The sequence below is a fragment of the Tupaia chinensis genome, unplaced genomic scaffold (assembly GCF_000334495.1).
Source record: "Tupaia chinensis unplaced genomic scaffold, TupChi_1.0 Scaffold148557_1, whole genome shotgun sequence".
Lineage (NCBI taxonomy): Eukaryota > Metazoa > Chordata > Mammalia > Scandentia > Tupaiidae > Tupaia > Tupaia belangeri.
Genome location: NW_006208406.1, coordinates 1,344,210 through 1,361,141, shown reverse-complemented (window position 1 = coordinate 1,361,141; position 16,932 = coordinate 1,344,210). Strand labels below are relative to the sequence as shown.

The 16,932-nt window shown below is 41.4% G+C and overlaps 1 protein-coding gene across 1 annotated transcript in view; it reads left to right on the top strand.

Moving 5' to 3' along the window:
- The first annotated feature begins 8,102 nt into the window (after positions 1–8,102).
- The window catches only part of CUNH16orf87 (chromosome unknown C16orf87 homolog), a 75,521-nt gene continuing 66,691 nt past the window's right edge, over positions 8,103–16,932 (top strand). The window contains exon 1 of the mRNA XM_006170467.3: positions 8,103–8,289. Coding sequence (XP_006170529.1) covers positions 8,103–8,289 — 187 coding nt within the window. The remainder of the gene's footprint in view (positions 8,290–16,932) is intronic.

Here is a 16,932-nt window from a genome sequence, read left to right as displayed (position 1 = left end):
AATTTTTTCCTAACAAACTGAAGCAGAGATGATCTGCTGTCATAGGCATTTTATTCCTTTTTTTAAAAGTTATCCATTTAGGGGACCAGCAGTTAGTGTAATTGCTATGTCGCTGGACTCCCACATAGTCGACTGCGGTTCGTGTCCCAGATCGGGTGGCTTAAAACTCCCGCCGGGCACGTGTGCGTGTGTGCCCAAGATCCCGAAAGGAGAATGGAGGAGAAGGGATTGTGGTGTGGCCATCCCCCCTGGGGGGTGATTTCTCGCTGTCTCTCTGTCTCTCTCTCTCTCTGTCTGGCGAGTGCGCACACCCTATAGCGAAAACCTCTCCCCCCCAAAAAAAAATATCCATTTACAAACTACTGATTTCTTTTTATTAAAAATTATTTTTATTTAACTTTATTTATTTATTTATTTACTTACTTATTTATTTATTTAATTTGACTAGAGTGGAACAGAATGAGAGAGAGAGAGAGAAGGTGAGAAAACAAGCAGCTAGGTCCAGGACTCGAACCACAGTCAGCCATGTGGGAGTCCAGCACCTTAACCACCACGCATCCTGCCAGCTTCTCCATGAGTGTTTTGAAGACCTCCTCATATCACCACAGGGAAAAATAATGAACAAAGATTTCTTTTTTTTTTTTGGAGAGGTTTTTGCTATAGGGCGCGTGTGCTCACCAGACAGACAGAGAGAGACAGAGAGACAGAAAGCGAGAAATCACCCCCCAGGGAGGATGGCCACACCGCAATCCCTTCTCCTCCATTCTCCTCTCGGGATCTTGGGCACGCACGCACATGCGCCTGGCGTGAGTTTTAAGCCACCGGGTCCGAGATGCAAACCGTGGTCAACTACATGGGAGTCCAGCGACATAGCCATTACACTAACTGCTGGTCCCAGGATTTCTTATATAATGCAAGAAAATTTAAAAATGAGAGCAGTAAATCTTAGATGTTTAAGGCCTTGTTTCAGAGAGATAGCTACTGACCTGCTTCTGGCGTTGTTAGAAGTATTTGTTTGGGATCTCTACCTTTCTCTTTGTCAAATATTAGCTTCCATCTTTGCTCTTCATGTTTCTAAATGAGGACCTCAGTTTTTTAGAAGTCAGGCTTGGGGACCAGCAGATGATGTAATGGTTATATAGCTGGACTCCCACATAGTCAACTGCAGTTTGAGTCCCAGACCTGGTGGCTTAAAACTCATGCTGGTGTGTGTGCAGGGATGCTCCAGATCCCAAGAGGAGAATGGAGGAGAAGGGACTGTGGTATTGCCATCCCCCAGAGGGGTGATTTATCAGTTCTGTCTCTCTTTCTCTCTCCAGCGAGTCCAAAAACCACATAAAACAGAAAAAATAAAAAAAAAAAAAAAAAAAAAAAAAAGTCAAGCTTGGCGGGGCCAGCAGGTGGCATATTGGTTAAGGCGCTGGACTCTCATATGGTCAAATGCAGTTTGAGTCCTGAACCTAGTGGCTTGAAAGTCACACTGGGTGCGCGCGCGTGCGTGCGTGTGTGTGTGTGTGTGTGTGTGTGTTTGCTCAAAAATCCTGAGAGGAGAATGGAGTGTGACCATCACCCGGGGGGGATGATTTTTCACTTTCTGTCCTTCTATTTCTCTCTATCTCTCTGGTGAGCTCATGTGCCCTATAGCAAAAATCTATTTTAAAAAAAGTTAGGCTTGGTGGGGTTAGTAAGTGGCATGGTGGTTAAGGTGCTGGACTTCCCACATGGCTGACCACAATTCGAGTCCCGGACATGGTGGCTTGCCTTCTCAGTTTTCCTTTCTTTGTCTCTTTTTGTGTGCATCTGTCTCTGGTGAGCACACATGACGATAGCAAATTAATAATAATAATAATAATAATAAATACAGTTAAATAACTACCTAGTTAAAAAAAAAAAAAGTGAGCCTTGGGCCATCCCGTGACATAGTAGTTAAGGTGCTGAATTCCCACATCCATATGGTCAGTGATTTCAGTCCTGGCCAGGTGGCTTGAAAATCATGCTAGGTGCATGTGAATGTGTGCCCAAAATCCCAGGAGGAGAATGGAGGAGAAGGGACTGCAGTGTGGCTATTCTCCCTAGGGGGTGATTTCTCTTTCCCGTCTCTCTGTCTCTCTCTCTGGTGAGCACACGCACCTTATGGCAAAAACCTGAAGAAAAAAAAGAGTCAGGCTCAAGTTTAAGGTGAAGTTAGGGAGATTTTACTGAGATCCCATTTGGCTCCAAAGCAAATCCTTGTCTCTCTAACAAGTAAATATTAGTTGAGGTGAGTTAATAGTCAGGATACATGTATCAGTAAGCTTTCAACACGACATGCAAAATGGGTTAAAGATAAACTTGGGATATTAAGCTACGCTATAGATGAACAATTGGCACATTCAACACTTAGGTAATTCATGGAGATTGAAGCTGGATAAAGACATTTCAGAAAAGTGGTATTTACAAGTTAGTATTATGGTGATAACATTTCAGAGAAAAGACAGGCCCATTTTGTTCTTAAAAGCCCATTCACTTAACTCTACGTAGAACTAGGAAAGGACTAGAAGAATGAAGGAGAAAGAGCAATTGTGTAAGCTTCATGAGCAAATGAAACCTCTGTCATTTAGAGTGTGTTTGTTGTTCCAGATTGCCTGATTTCTTGTTTCCTGGTCTTACGGCAATATGAAGACTCTTTAGCTTTTATTTCTGGCATGGAGGACTTTTGTGAGTGATTTCGGAAGCAGCCCAAGGGACTAGTGGAAAAAGAACACTTAGCAGTAAATTCAGTGACTTCAACTACTGAGTGCCCTAACACAGAGGCAGAACATTAAGCAATGGCTCAAGTCAATATTTCCAAATGGTTTACTTGTGCAGTTTTCCCAGATATTTTCTTCATAAAGCCACAGAACTGTTCCTCTAGAGAAGCTTACAAAATGGTTTTGAGGCCTAGATATATTTTATTGTAGTTTTCTTGGCCTTTATGCCTAAATGCAAAGAGGAATTTTACTCTTGTACTTTATCATTATTATTATCATTACTATTTGTTGTTACTTTTCACAATGAGTGTGTGTGCAAGCATGAGAAAGAGAGAGAGAGAGAGAGAGAGAGAGAGAGAAGCACCCTCCACAGGGCCTGGTCGCACTGCAATCCCCCCTTCCCTCTGTCCTCCAGTCCTCCAGCTCACCAGCATCCTGGGCATGCACACATATGCCCAGTGTGTTTTGGGTTGACCTGGCCAAGAATTCGAGCCACAGTTGGCATGTGGCTTCCCGCTCTACAGTCTGGTACACTACTGACTCTGTGCCACAGAGGCTGGGACTATTTTTATCATTATTTTAAAGCTGATTTATTATTTATTTATTGAGAGAGAAAAATACCCCTGACAGGGTATCACCAGGCCACACCACCACCACCCTTACCACAACCTTCTAGCCATGCAGGATCACAAGCATGCCTGGTGATCAAATCAGCCTGGATCTGAACATGGGGCCTCCCATCTGGCTCCAGTGTTGTGTAGCAGTGCCCTAACATATGTACCACAGCTAAGCCCATGTTTTTACGTTAAAGTCCAGGGATTTATTAGAACATATCTGGTGTTGGTCATTCCAGGTCAATAATTTTAGGTTCAAGATGTACTTTTTCAATATATAGTTTCAATTCCTAACTTAGAAAGCTTGTCAATAGATTTTTTGCCATAGGACACATGTGCCTGCTGAAGAGACAGAGACAAAGAGAGAGGGAAAGTGAGAAATCAACCAACCCCTAGAGAGGACGGCCATGCCAATCTTTTCCCCTCCATTCTTCTCTCAAGATTTTGGGAGTGTACACACATGTGGCCGATGTGTTTTTCAAACCCCTGGGTCTGGGACTCAAAGCATGGAGTCGGCCATGTGGGATCCAGCACCTTATCCATCACATAACCTGCTGGTCCTAGAAAGTTTTTTTGAATATAGTTTTTGGTATTTGACATGCTGTCCCCTTGACTTTATTTTCTTTTCAGTTATTCCTATTATATGCTGGATCTTTCAATATTTGTCACTTTCTCTTGCATGCTTTTACTTTTTTCTTTCTTTTTAAAAATTTTCCAGAGAGCATGTACACTTGCTAGAGTTAGAGAGACAGAGAGAAAGTGAAAAAGCACCCCCAATAGACCATGGTCATTCCGCAATCCCTTCTCCTACATTTTTCCATCCTGTTAGGATTTTGAGCACATACACACACATGCCTGGTGCATTTTTCAAGCTGCAAGGTCCAGGACTCAAATCACATGGTCAGCCATGTGGGATCCAGCTGCCTGATCCACCAGGCTGTGGTCTGTACCTCTTTTTGTTTATTTATTTTCAGTTTGAAAGCTTTTTTTGGACTGGACTGGCCCATGGCCTGGTGGTTAAGGGAACTGGATCCCACATGGCCAGCTATGCAGTTTAAATCATGGACTCAGTGGTTTGAAAAATGTACCAGGCAAATGTGCATGTGTGCCCCAAATCTCAACAGGATGGAGAAGTGGAGGAGATGAGATTATGGTGTGACCATGCCACATTAGGGGGTGCTTTCCCCCTCTTTCTTTCTGTGTCTCTCTTTGGTGAGCACACATACTCTGGCAGAACAACACCGAATTAAACAAAACAAAAAAACTTTTTTCAGCCATTTTCTATTTATTTCTATTTTTCAGAGAGATTTTTGCTGTAGGGTGCATGCACTTGCCAGAGAGACAGAAAGATAAAGACAGAAAGCGAGAAATCACCCCCTGGGGGGATGGCCAAGCCTCAATCCCCTCTCCATTCTTTTCTTGGGATCTTAGGTATGCACACATATGTGCCTGGTGTGAGTTTTAAGCTGCCAGGTCCAGGTCTCTCATCCATGGGCATCCAGCAATGTAACCATTGGGCCATTTGCTGGTCCTGGGTCATTTTCTATTCTTTTTTTTTTAACTTTGATATTCAGGATTTTTTAATAATTATTTTATATAACTTTACTTATTTATTTATTTTAATTTTACTAGAGAGGGACAGAGAGAAAGGGAAAGTGAGAAAGCAAGCCATCAGGTCTGGGACTTGAACTGCAGTCGGCCATGTGGGAATCCACTGCCCTTAACCACCATGCCACCTGTTGGCCCCATTGTCTATTCTTTTTTGTTTTTTAAAGATTTTATTTAATAATACATTTTTTTTTTTTAAATTTGAATTTGACCAAATAGGGAGAGAGAGAGAGAAAGTGAGAAAGCAAGCCACCAGGTTCAGGACTCAAACTGTAGTTGGCCATGTGGGAATCCAGCACCTTTAGCCACCTCACCATCTGCCAGCCCCCTCATTGTCTATTCTTATAAAGCAATATCAAAGTATTTATTTTCTCTCTCTTTTTTAAAGAATTATTTATTTAATTTATTATTATTATTTTAAAAATTTTGGGCATGTGTACTCATCAGAGAGAGACAGGGAGAAAGAGAGAGAAAGTGAAAAAGCAAGCTACCAGGTCTGGTTTCAAACTATGGTTTGAATGCCCCAACCACCATACTACCTGCTGGCCCCAATATTTATTCTTTTATTCTGTCTTATTTTCTTATTTAGTTTCATTTCTGAAATAAATGTTTTAATTATCCTTTTTTTGATTTATCTAATTATCACATTTAAGAATCTTTATTGCCAGAGCTGGCAGGTGGTGTGGTGGTTAAGGTGCTGGACTCCTACATGACTGAGTTTGAATCCCAGATCTGGTGGCTTACATTCTTACTTTCCCCCTTTTCCTCTCTCTGGTCAAATTTAAATAAATAAATAAATAAATAAAGACAAAATAAAGACTTTAAAAAGTTTTTGTTGCTGAGACTGCTCCAACTACTTTAGAGGTCATCTGAAACAACTTGTACTCATCCCCTATACTGGAGCTGGCAAAACCTTCCCACTTCAGTTGCTATGCTCAGTTTGGTCCACAATGCCCCATTAGATGCCTTATGTCTTCTCTATACTCTCTCCTGCATAAATATGAATATTCTGCACATCTTATATAGCGTTGGTCGTAGTTGTCATCATGGTCTTACACTTTGGTGTTCATGGATACCTTGTCATCTGGCTCTGTTGAAGATGTTACCCATAGTTTTCTGGTTTTACCAAAAGCAGGGTGATTCAAAAACTACACCACTGCTGTGTCTGTCCAGAATTGTGGAGAGAAAAAGAGCCAGGAGAGCTCAGGAAGCAAATTATTGTATGTGCTCCTGTTGCCAGGCCAAAACCATGGGCCACGTACCTGCCACAGTTAGGAGTGAATAGGAGAAGGTGGTTACCAGGAAGCAAGCTATCATATTTTCAGATTCTTTACCAAAGAAGGCAAAAAACAGTAGATTCAATATGGCACTTCATATAAGGTTTCATCTGATGGATTCCACTACTAAATAAGAAAAGTATCAAAACACTCATGGAAGGTAGTATAATGATATGACTTGTCTTTTAAAACTCCAACTTTTAGGGACTAGCAGTTGGCATAATGGCTATGTTGCTGGACTCCTATGTAGGTGACCGCAGTTTGAGTCCTGGACCCAGTGGCTTAAACTCACGCTGGGCACGTGTGTGTACATGCCCAAGATCCCAAGAGGAGAGTGGAGAAGGGATTGCGTCATGGCCATCCCCCGTGGGGGGTGATTTCTTGCTTTCTGTTTCTCTCTTGTCTCTCTTGCGAGTGCACGCGTCCTATAGCAAAAACCTCTCAAATAAATAAATAAATAAATAAACCAACAACAACAACAAAAAAAACCCAAAAAACCTCCAACTTTTAAAAGTTAATTTTTAATTATGTGAATAATTTACAAACACCTTCCTTTGTAAGAGATAAACACAGAGGTAAGGCTAAAGTCCCCTTTTTAAAAATACAGGTCTTCTGGCTAGTTTTTGATGCATGGCTGACTTTGTCATCTTTAATAGACTCTGGGCCATGATCTTCAGCTCTGCCGAAATGGCATTTAAGGTCATTTTAACATTAACCAGTGTTAAGTTCGACTATGAACATGAATCCATTAATAGCACCTCTGAAGGATTATTTATGTTATTCTCCGTTTGTACAAAACGTAAAAACTTGAGAATGGGTGAGAAGTTTTGGGTCATCTGAAACAACTTGTACTCATCCCCTATACTGGAGCTGGCAAAACCTTCCCACTTCAGTTGCTATGCTCAGTTTGGTCCACAATGCCCCATTAGATGCCTTATGTCTTCTCTATACTCTCTCCTGCATAAATATGAATATTCTGCACATCTTATATAGCGTTGGTCGTAGTTGTCATCATGGTCTTACACTTTGGTGTTCATGGATACCTTGTCATCTGGCTCTGTTGAAGATGTTACCCATAGTTTTCTGGTTTTACCAAAAGCAGGGTGATTCAAAAACTACACCACTGCTGTGTCTGTCCAGAATTGTGGAGAGAAAAAGAGCCAGGAGAGCTCAGGAAGCAAATTATTGTATGTGCTCCTGTTGCCAGGCCAAAACCATGGGCCACGTACCTGCCACAGTTAGGAGTGAATAGGAGAAGGTGGTTACCAGGAAGCAAGCTATCATATTTTCAGATTCTTTACCAAAGAAGGCAAAAAACAGTAGATTCAATATGGCACTTCATATAAGGTTTCATCTGATGGATTCCACTACTAAATAAGAAAAGTATCAAAACACTCATGGAAGGTAGTATAATGATATGACTTGTCTTTTAAAACTCCAACTTTTAGGGACTAGCAGTTGGCATAATGGCTATGTTGCTGGACTCCTATGTAGGTGACCGCAGTTTGAGTCCTGGACCCAGTGGCTTAAACTCACGCTGGGCACGTGTGTGTACATGCCCAAGATCCCAAGAGGAGAGTGGAGAAGGGATTGCGTCATGGCCATCCCCCGTGGGGGGTGATTTCTTGCTTTCTGTTTCTCTCTTGTCTCTCTTGCGAGTGCACGCGTCCTATAGCAAAAACCTCTCAAATAAATAAATAAATAAATAAACCAACAACAACAACAAAAAAAACCCAAAAAACCTCCAACTTTTAAAAGTTAATTTTTAATTATGTGAATAATTTACAAACACCTTCCTTTGTAAGAGATAAACACAGAGGTAAGGCTAAAGTCCCCTTTTTAAAAATACAGGTCTTCTGGCTAGTTTTTGATGCATGGCTGACTTTGTCATCTTTAATAGACTCTGGGCCATGATCTTCAGCTCTGCCGAAATGGCATTTAAGGTCATTTTAACATTAACCAGTGTTAAGTTCGACTATGAACATGAATCCATTAATAGCACCTCTGAAGGATTATTTATGTTATTCTCCGTTTGTACAAAACGTAAAAACTTGAGAATGGGTGAGAAGTTTTGAACCATGTTCCTGGCTCTATTTTTTAGCATGGTGAGGGCTTTGAGTCATGTTCTTGTTTTCATCATTTGTTCCATCAGAGCATTGGTAACTAATGGGCTTTTTGGCTCAGCTTTTACTAGGCATGTAGAAATTGTTTTGATTAAGATTCATTATGATTCAAGTGGCAGAAAACCCTCTCATGTTGGTTTTAAATAAAGTATGTATTGGCTCATGGAATCAAATCATGTGGAGGTATTCAACACTTCAGGATTGGTTGGATTCGAAGACCAAATCAGGTGATGGTGATACTGCCCTGCCCAACCCCAGGGGACCTCATTTACGCTGCATGGCATGAGCCCAACACTATGTACTCTCGATAATGCCCCCTGATGTTGTGTGCTGACCCTTGGTACACACCCTAGTCCCGTTCTTTGTTCTGCTTTCTCTAAGTATGGACTTGCCATCAGGTAGCCTTTTCTCAGAGCAGTAAAAGGGCTAGCAACTCCTTGCCAAGCTTCTTCCTGTCTCCAAAACCAGGAGAGAACAGAAGACTTCTTTCTTCCAGAAGTCTCAGAAAAAGTCCTGTCATGACTCACGGATTCAGATTAGGTCACAGCCCCAAACTCAGTGATCATGGAGGTCAGGGGAAGGCTGGTGGCTTGGCTGGTACCTGGCCAAGGGCTTTATTACTGTAGTTAGCTGTAGAGGAAGCAGCTTCTTGAATGGTGAAGGAGAAAGGACAGAATCCAGCGTAGTTAACGAAAGGGGCTCTGACACATGATTGCTCAGCATAGCTTAGACAGCTTTCCCTCTTTGTAATTTTTTTTTTTTGGTAAGATTTTTGCCATAGGGCATGTGTGCTCCCTGGAGAGAGAGACAGAGACAGAGAGAGAAAAACTAAAATATCCCCTGTTTCCCCTACCCTAGGGGAATGGCCATGTTTCAATACCTTCTCCATTCTCCTCTCAGGATTTTGGGCACACGCAAATGTGCCTAGTGTGATTTTCAAGCCTCTGGGTCCAGGACTCAATCCATAGTCAGCCATAAGTCAGAGCCTTAACCACCATGCCTGATAGCTCCTGCCTTAAGACACAGTATATCATAGTGATCCAGAGTGTGGACTATGGAGCCAAGCCACCTTGGTTCTCTTCCGTTTAAGGATGTGTGACCTTTGGTAAGTTACCAACCTTTCTGTGTCTCAGCTCCCTCAACTGAAAAATAGGGGATAATAGCTTCTCCTTCATAAGATCATAGTGACCTGCTATTGATTCAATAGGTACGGAACACTCAGAATATCGGCTAGCATGAGACAAGGTCTAGGTAAGATCTTTGCCATGACTGAGATTTAGTGATCGTTAGGAGGGTTAATCAATACACCAACTGTTCAACAAAGGTAGAGCTCTTTGGCCCAAGGTTGAGACACAGTTGACTGAGTCTGCAATGCAGAGCTTCTAGGCTCCATTCATTTGCATATGCTGGGATCTGTTTGCTTTTGAATCTGGTCCAGAGGTGAGCACTAGCTGTTGGATGCCTTTAAGGATAACCCACTTGTGAGGTTTGATTCACAAATGTTCTATAATAGAACTTCAGATCTGATTCACAGTTTTGTTGCCAGCCTGTGCAGTAGCAACTGCTTTGATTGTGACGCAACATACTGATGTATAAACCATTTATAGCTCTTCTCTCCACTAAACACAGTCAAAATGACTCAGGTTGCAACTGGAGAGGAAACTGGGGATCACAATTGAACTTTATAATGAAATGCAAACTCTCCTTTGAATAGTACTTTCTTCACAGATCGTAGGTCTTAAACATGGTAGTTAAAAGAGGCCTAAAAAAACAAAACAAAACAAAAAAAAACAAGAGAAACTTGTGTTCCAGTTCTTCTTTTCGAACCCGAATATTGAATTCTCTGTGACCATGTCCTGGCCTGGCTCTTATTTCTTTAACACCCTCCTCCCATCCCTTTGTTAGTAACAATCTCAGATCCTGGCAGCAAATGGCATGTGAAGCTGAGCACATTTTTATTCTACACAGACAGGGTTATATAAATCTTCCTAACTTAAAGCAATTTCTTTTGCCCTTTCTTTCTTTTGTGTGCCTTTTGGAGTCTGCTTGGATTCCTAATGGGCTATATCCCTGGATGACTTTTTTTTTGTTTTAAGCAAAACACAGGATACCAATGTCTTTTATCTAGATATTTGAATATTTGCTGGGAACCTACTATGTGGCAGTCACCTTACCAGGCCCTGAAGTAATCAGAGAACATCTTTATATCCTTTTTAGCAAGTTCTTTGTCTAAAACCATTCTATTTTTGCTACATCCCCTTTTGTTTTCTATTTTGTAGAAAAGGCATTGGGTAAGCTAAAGGACCTAGAGCCTATATAGTTATTTCCTGTTTTGGAAAGTTAAGACCAGCCATCAGGTTCCCCCAGAATGTGTCAGGTTATGTTACATTTTCTTATTTTCCAACATCCATCTTCCTCTTCTTCATCTTACTAATGTCTTCTCATTTTTCTAATGTAAGACCAACATCATGACTCCACTGTGAAACTTCCCTGAATCCTTCTAATTCAGGTATTCCTCCCTGGTTCTCTACTATTTTCTGGAGAAAACATTGCAAATGGACTGTGATCACTAACTTACCCCTCTGTCTTCCCCGCTAGAGCAGAAGCCAGGAAGGAACCATGTCTAACAGGACTTACTGTCCTCAGTGTCTACTAGATAATTACCAAATGAATGACTGAATGAATGAATATGTAGTGTACTGAATTCCTACCATGTGCCACTTACTGTACTAGGCTTGGGGAGACACAAAGACCTTATCCCTTTGAAGATGATGATGTTTTTTATATTGATTTTTTCCCCCACATTTTATTGATTCACAAAATACCTTAAGCTAAAACTATGGGCAAAGGTAGAATCTAGTTACAAGTGCATTGTAATTTTCTTCTGAAACATTTTTAATTAATTAATTAATTTACATTCATTCCCTGAGCATTGTCACAGCATACAAAATGTGATTTCCCCACCCTCCTCCCACACTATCTTAGGTGTCTACAGTTGTTTTCCATCCTTCCCCCCCCCCCACATTTTATTGATTCAAAGTTTTTTAAGTAATCTAACTACTTTCAATAGCAAGTTTAGCTGGTATGTATATATCAGTGAATACATGTCTGACTTTAGGTGAGAAACTCTGAGTAGGATGAATATACTATAAGGTAAAACCTAGCTGATGCTATAAATCTTACTATGATCATTAAAAGGTATTTTTAAATATATTTTTAATTTCAAGGAAAGCAGTTTTTAGCTTTACTAAATCAAAGATATACTAAGGAAATTTACTTAAAGCTTAAATCCAGGAAACAGGCTAAGGTTCTATTCAAATAGGAGGTACATGAACCTACCGGCAGCTCAAAACAGGACAAAAATCCTTAAAACTGGAAAACAAAGCCTAGAAGAAAATCAGCAATGTTTTCGTCAAAAGTCATAAAATGCTATTTCACCAGTTCAGTCTCATGTACTTAATCTATCTTCTGTTGTGATTCTATCTTCCCGATTACATTCTGGGATATAATATTCAACTCCAGACATGTCTCTATGATTAAATTGGCCATTTTCTTAGTTTTTTAACTCTTATTTCTGTGTGTCTGTATTTAATTTTCCTGACATAGCACTTACTTGAGAACTTCTTGGAGATCTGGTCTGGTGTTGGTAAATTCTTTCAGGTTTTGTTTATCTGAGAATGTTCTTGTCTCTTCTTCCCGTATTAAGGATAATCTTGCGGGATACAGTATCCTTGGTTGAAATTGCTTTTCCCTTAACAATTTGAATATATTTTCCCGTTCTTTCCTTGCTCACATTGTTTCTGATGCGAGGTCCGCTGTTAGCCTGATGGGAGATCCTTTGTACGTAACTTGCCATTTCTCTCTTGCCAATCTTAGTATCTTGTCTTTGTCTGTGGTTTTGATCAATTTGGCTATAATGTGTCTTAGAGAAGATCTTCTTGGGTTGATTCTGTTTGGGGTCCTTTGTATTTCTTGGGACTGGATCTTTGAGTGCCTCTCTAGGTTTGGAAAGTTTTCTTCCAGGGTTTCATGGAATAGATTATCAATGCTCTTATGAGTCTCTTTGCCTTCTGGGATATCTATTATCTGGATGTTTGGATGTTTGATGGCATTTAGTATTTATCATATATTATTCTCATTTTGGGGGGCCATTTTCTCAGTCTTCATGGTGGATTTTTCTAGGCCAGTGATTCTATCTTCTACATCTGAGATTCGATTTTCTGTATGATCTAATCTGCTTTGAATACTTTCAAGGGAGATTTTGACTTCCTGTATTATAGCCTTCATCTCTAACAGGTCCATTTTATCCTTTTTTAGAGTGTGTATTTCGTCTTTTAGATCTTGCAAGAACTTCCTCACCTCCCAGAACTTGTCAGCTCTTTTCTCCTCCCTCTTCTGCAGTTCATTGTCTCTTTTCTCTTCCATCTCTGTTAGCTTTGTCATTATGAATATTCTAAAATCCTTATCAGACATTTCCAGGAGTTTCCTTGTACTGTCTAGGGACAAAGAGGTGTTATTATTTTCCCTTGGAGGAGAGGTATTGTCTTGCTTTCCCATATTTCTTGTGAACCTGTGATAATTTCTACTCATCTGATGGATGGTGCATTTCTTCCTGATTCTTGAAGTTCAATCTGAGTGTTCAGAGGTGAGCAGTAGGAGATTGAAGATGATAATCTAATGGAAAGATTATCAACCCTAGGTTGATAATCACACATATCACTATGCAATCTTGAACTGATTAGTGATTTGAAGGAAAACAAAAGAATGTTAGAAGACTATGTGATAGTCTCAGAGATTGGATATGCAGACTTTCACCTGGGGTAAAGGGAGCAGAATATCTGAAAGTACTTTCTTCTTTTTTTAAAAAAAAAATCTAATTTGGGACCAGCAGTTAGAGTAATGGCTATGTTGCTGGACTCCCATGTAGTCGACTGCAGTCCACGTCCTGGATGCGGTGGCTTAAAACTCATGCCGGGTGTGTGTGCATGCATGCCCAAGATCCCGAGAGGAGAATGGAGGAGAAGGGATTGCGGCATGGCCATCCCCCCTGGGGGGTGATTTCTTGCTTTCTGTCTCTCTGTCTCTGTCTGTCTGGAGAGCGCACATGCCATATAGCAAAAACCCCTCAAAAAATTTAATTTAGTTTTTTTCTTTTTTCTTTTCTTTTCTTTTTTCTTTTTGCTATAGGGAATGTGTACTTACCAGAGAGAGAGAGAGAGAGAGTAAGAGAGAGGTGAAGTAAGAAACCAACCCCTGGGGGATGGCCACACTACTATCCCTTTTCCACTCTCCTCTTAGGATTTTGAGTGTGCATGCACATATGCCTGCATGATTTCAAGCCACCAGGTCCAGGACTTGAACCACACAGTTGGTCATGTGGGATCGAGCACCTTAACCTTCATGCCACCTGTTGGCTCAGTACTTTCTTCTTTAAACTTTTTTTTTGTTTGGGACTGGCAGAGGGCCTAATGGTTACATTGCTCTGGACTCCCACATGGCCAACTATGGTTTGAATTCCAGACCCAGTGGATTGAAACTCATGCCCTGTGTGCGTGTGTGTGTGTATGTGTGTGCCCAAAATCCTGAGAGGAGTGAGTATGGAGGAGAAGGGATTACAATGTGATCATCCTCCCAGGTGGTGATTTCACCCTTTCTGTCTCTCTGTCTTTCTCTGTCTCTCCAGTTAGTGCAGGCGCCCTCTAGCAAAAATCTCCCTAAAATTTTTTTTTTGTTTAATGATAGAGGAAGTACATGCACAGGTGACTGAGAAGGAGACAGAGAGAAAAGCACACTCCACAGGGTCTGGTCACACCATCATCCCCTTCCTCCAATCTTCTAGCCTATCAGATCTTTGGCACTCGTGTACATGCTTAAAATGCTTTAGGCTTTCCCTGGCAGGGAATTTAAAATGTGGTTGCCAAGTGGCATTTAGCTTCTCTTGAGTAGTACATTACTGCTGTGCCTGGGAGATGGCCTTGGATGTACTTTTAGGCAGGACCTCCTGAGGTGCACTGAATGAGTAAATAGATGAGTGAGTGAATGGAAGGATAAAGAGAATTAGCTGCCTGTTTTTGTGGACATCTGTTTATTTGGTTTATCTTGTGTCCTTTCTTTAGGTGACAGCACCCTGATTTTTTCACTTAAGGATCTCAGCTTCCTTCTTTCTCATCCTGACCTAACCAACTTTCTTTTTTATTTATTTTTAAATTTAAAAGAATTTTAAAATATTTTAAATATTTTTGCCATTGGGCATGCATGCTCATGGGAGGGAGACAGAAAAAGAGGGAAAGTGAGAAATCACCCTCCATGAGGGATGATCATACTGCAATCCCTTCTCCTTTATTCTACTCTTGAGGTTTTGGGCATACATGCACATACACCCAGTGTGGTTTTCAGGCTGCAGGGTCCAGGGCTCAAACCATAGAGTCAGTCATGTCAGATCCAGCACCTTAACACCATGCCACCTGCTGGCCTCTACCCCACTTTGTAACAATAGGCATTTAACCTAGCTAAACTGGGTATATGTCTCCCAGGACTCTTTCCACATGATTAATTTAGAATGAGTTTGAACTTAAGTCAAGTCTGGAACTTTTAGAAGAACTATGAAAAAAGACATGTATTTCTTTTAACACTTGGGAGAGAGAGAAAGAGAGGGGCCAGCAGATGGCATAGCAGTTATGTCACTGGGCTCCCACATGGCTGAGCATATTTTGAGTCCTGGAGCTGGTGGCTTGAAACTCATACTGGGCGTGTGTGCATGCATACCCAAGGTCACAGGAGGAGATTGGAGGAAAAGGGACTGTGGTGTGGCCATTCTCCCTGGGGGTGATTTCTCATTTTCCCTCTCACTGTCTTTGCCTCTCTCTCTCCAGCGAGCACATGCACCCTATGGCAAAAACCTCTTTTAAAAAAAAAGAGAGAGAGAAGGAAAGTGAGAAATTACCCCCTAGGAAGGATGGCCATTCCACAATCCCTTCTCTTCCATTCTACTTTTGGATTTTCGGCATACATGCACAAGTGCCCAATGTGTTTTTTAAGCACTGGGTCTGGGACTTGAGTTGGCCATGTGGGATCCAGCCCCCTTAACCTCCATGCTGTCTATTGACCCTAAAAATATGTTTATTAGTACAATGATTTGGGGGCTGGTTCCATAGTGCAGCAGTAATGTACTGCTCAAGAGAAGCTGTATCCCATGTAGTGATTGTGGTTTGAGTTCCTGGCCTGCTTGGCTTAAAACACACAAGGAGATTATAATGTTACCAGACCCTGTGGGGGATGCTCATTTCTCTCTCTCTCTCTTTCTTACTCTGCGCCTCATATGCACATTCATGAACAAGGAAAATGTATAAAAACAAAACAAAAGAAACAAATACAGTGATTTTCACTAATGTCACTCATTCATTAAGTTCAATGGTGAGGACAGCCAGTTAAAGTGATTGCAGAGGTCTTTTAGTCAGGGGGAGAGGCGGCCCAAACATACTAATATTTCCTGCACAGAAGGGTCCCTCCTAAATTTCTATTTCTTCAGACTTTTCCTCAGAGACCTAGACTTAAGGGTCTGCATCGGTGTTTGAGTGCAATGGGTGCACTGAAGGAGGGTGAGTGGAAGCAGATACAGACAGGAACTTTCCCAGACCTTGGCAGAACAGGGAGGCCCAGGAACCCAGGGTACTAGAAAACCACGAGCTGCTTCTGCATTGGAGGAATGTGGAACAATTCAAATTTGAGAATGAAGTTTGCAGGAGAGCTGACTTTTACTGGACTGTGACAGGGCAAGGCAAGCTGGGATTGCTAAGGAGCTTCTGTGAGCAACAATACCAATGGGCCGCAGCTGCCATCTAGTGCCAGGTGTCAGCTTTTGCAAGTTGTTAGCTGGTAGTTTCCAGCTGGCAGGCCTTTTGGGGACTGATTTTGGAAGACGGGGTGAGTTATTACCTCTCCTTTCACATTTGGGAAGAACCCCCCCCAAATCAGACTTTTTATATTATCTCTAAATTAGCATATTAAACATTAAACTTGTTTCTTATCCAAGACCTTTATGAATTTTATTGATAGATTAGATACGGGTTTTTGTTTTGTTTTTTAAGTTTATTTATTTCTTCTGAGAGAGAGAGATAGGGATAGGGACAGGGTAAGAGAGATAGGCATCTCCAACAGAGTCTTCATGTTGTAATCTACACCCAGTCTTAGTTGTCCGGATCACAGACACACATGCCTGGTTTGCTCAAGGAGATCCTAGGACGCAAACCCAGGACCTTTCCCATTTTGGTTCATCCACACCACTGCCTGGCCCTGATAGCTAGATATTTTTAAAAGTAAATCCTGTAATAGTCGTATTTATGATTTAGGTTTCTGGCAGAGAATAGATAACACACTCTAAAGGGATGACTGGCAAGACTTTAATGAAAGGTCACTGACAAAGGTGTAAGAAGAGACCCATTAGAAACAAGCAAGGACCAGAGAAATACGCCAGGTTCAATGACAGTAGAAGGCAGTTACAACTATGGGCCTGATAAGGAAAAAGAGGAAGAAGACCCAGTAGGAGCTGTTCCATGCCAGCCACTTGACAGGGGCTGTGGGA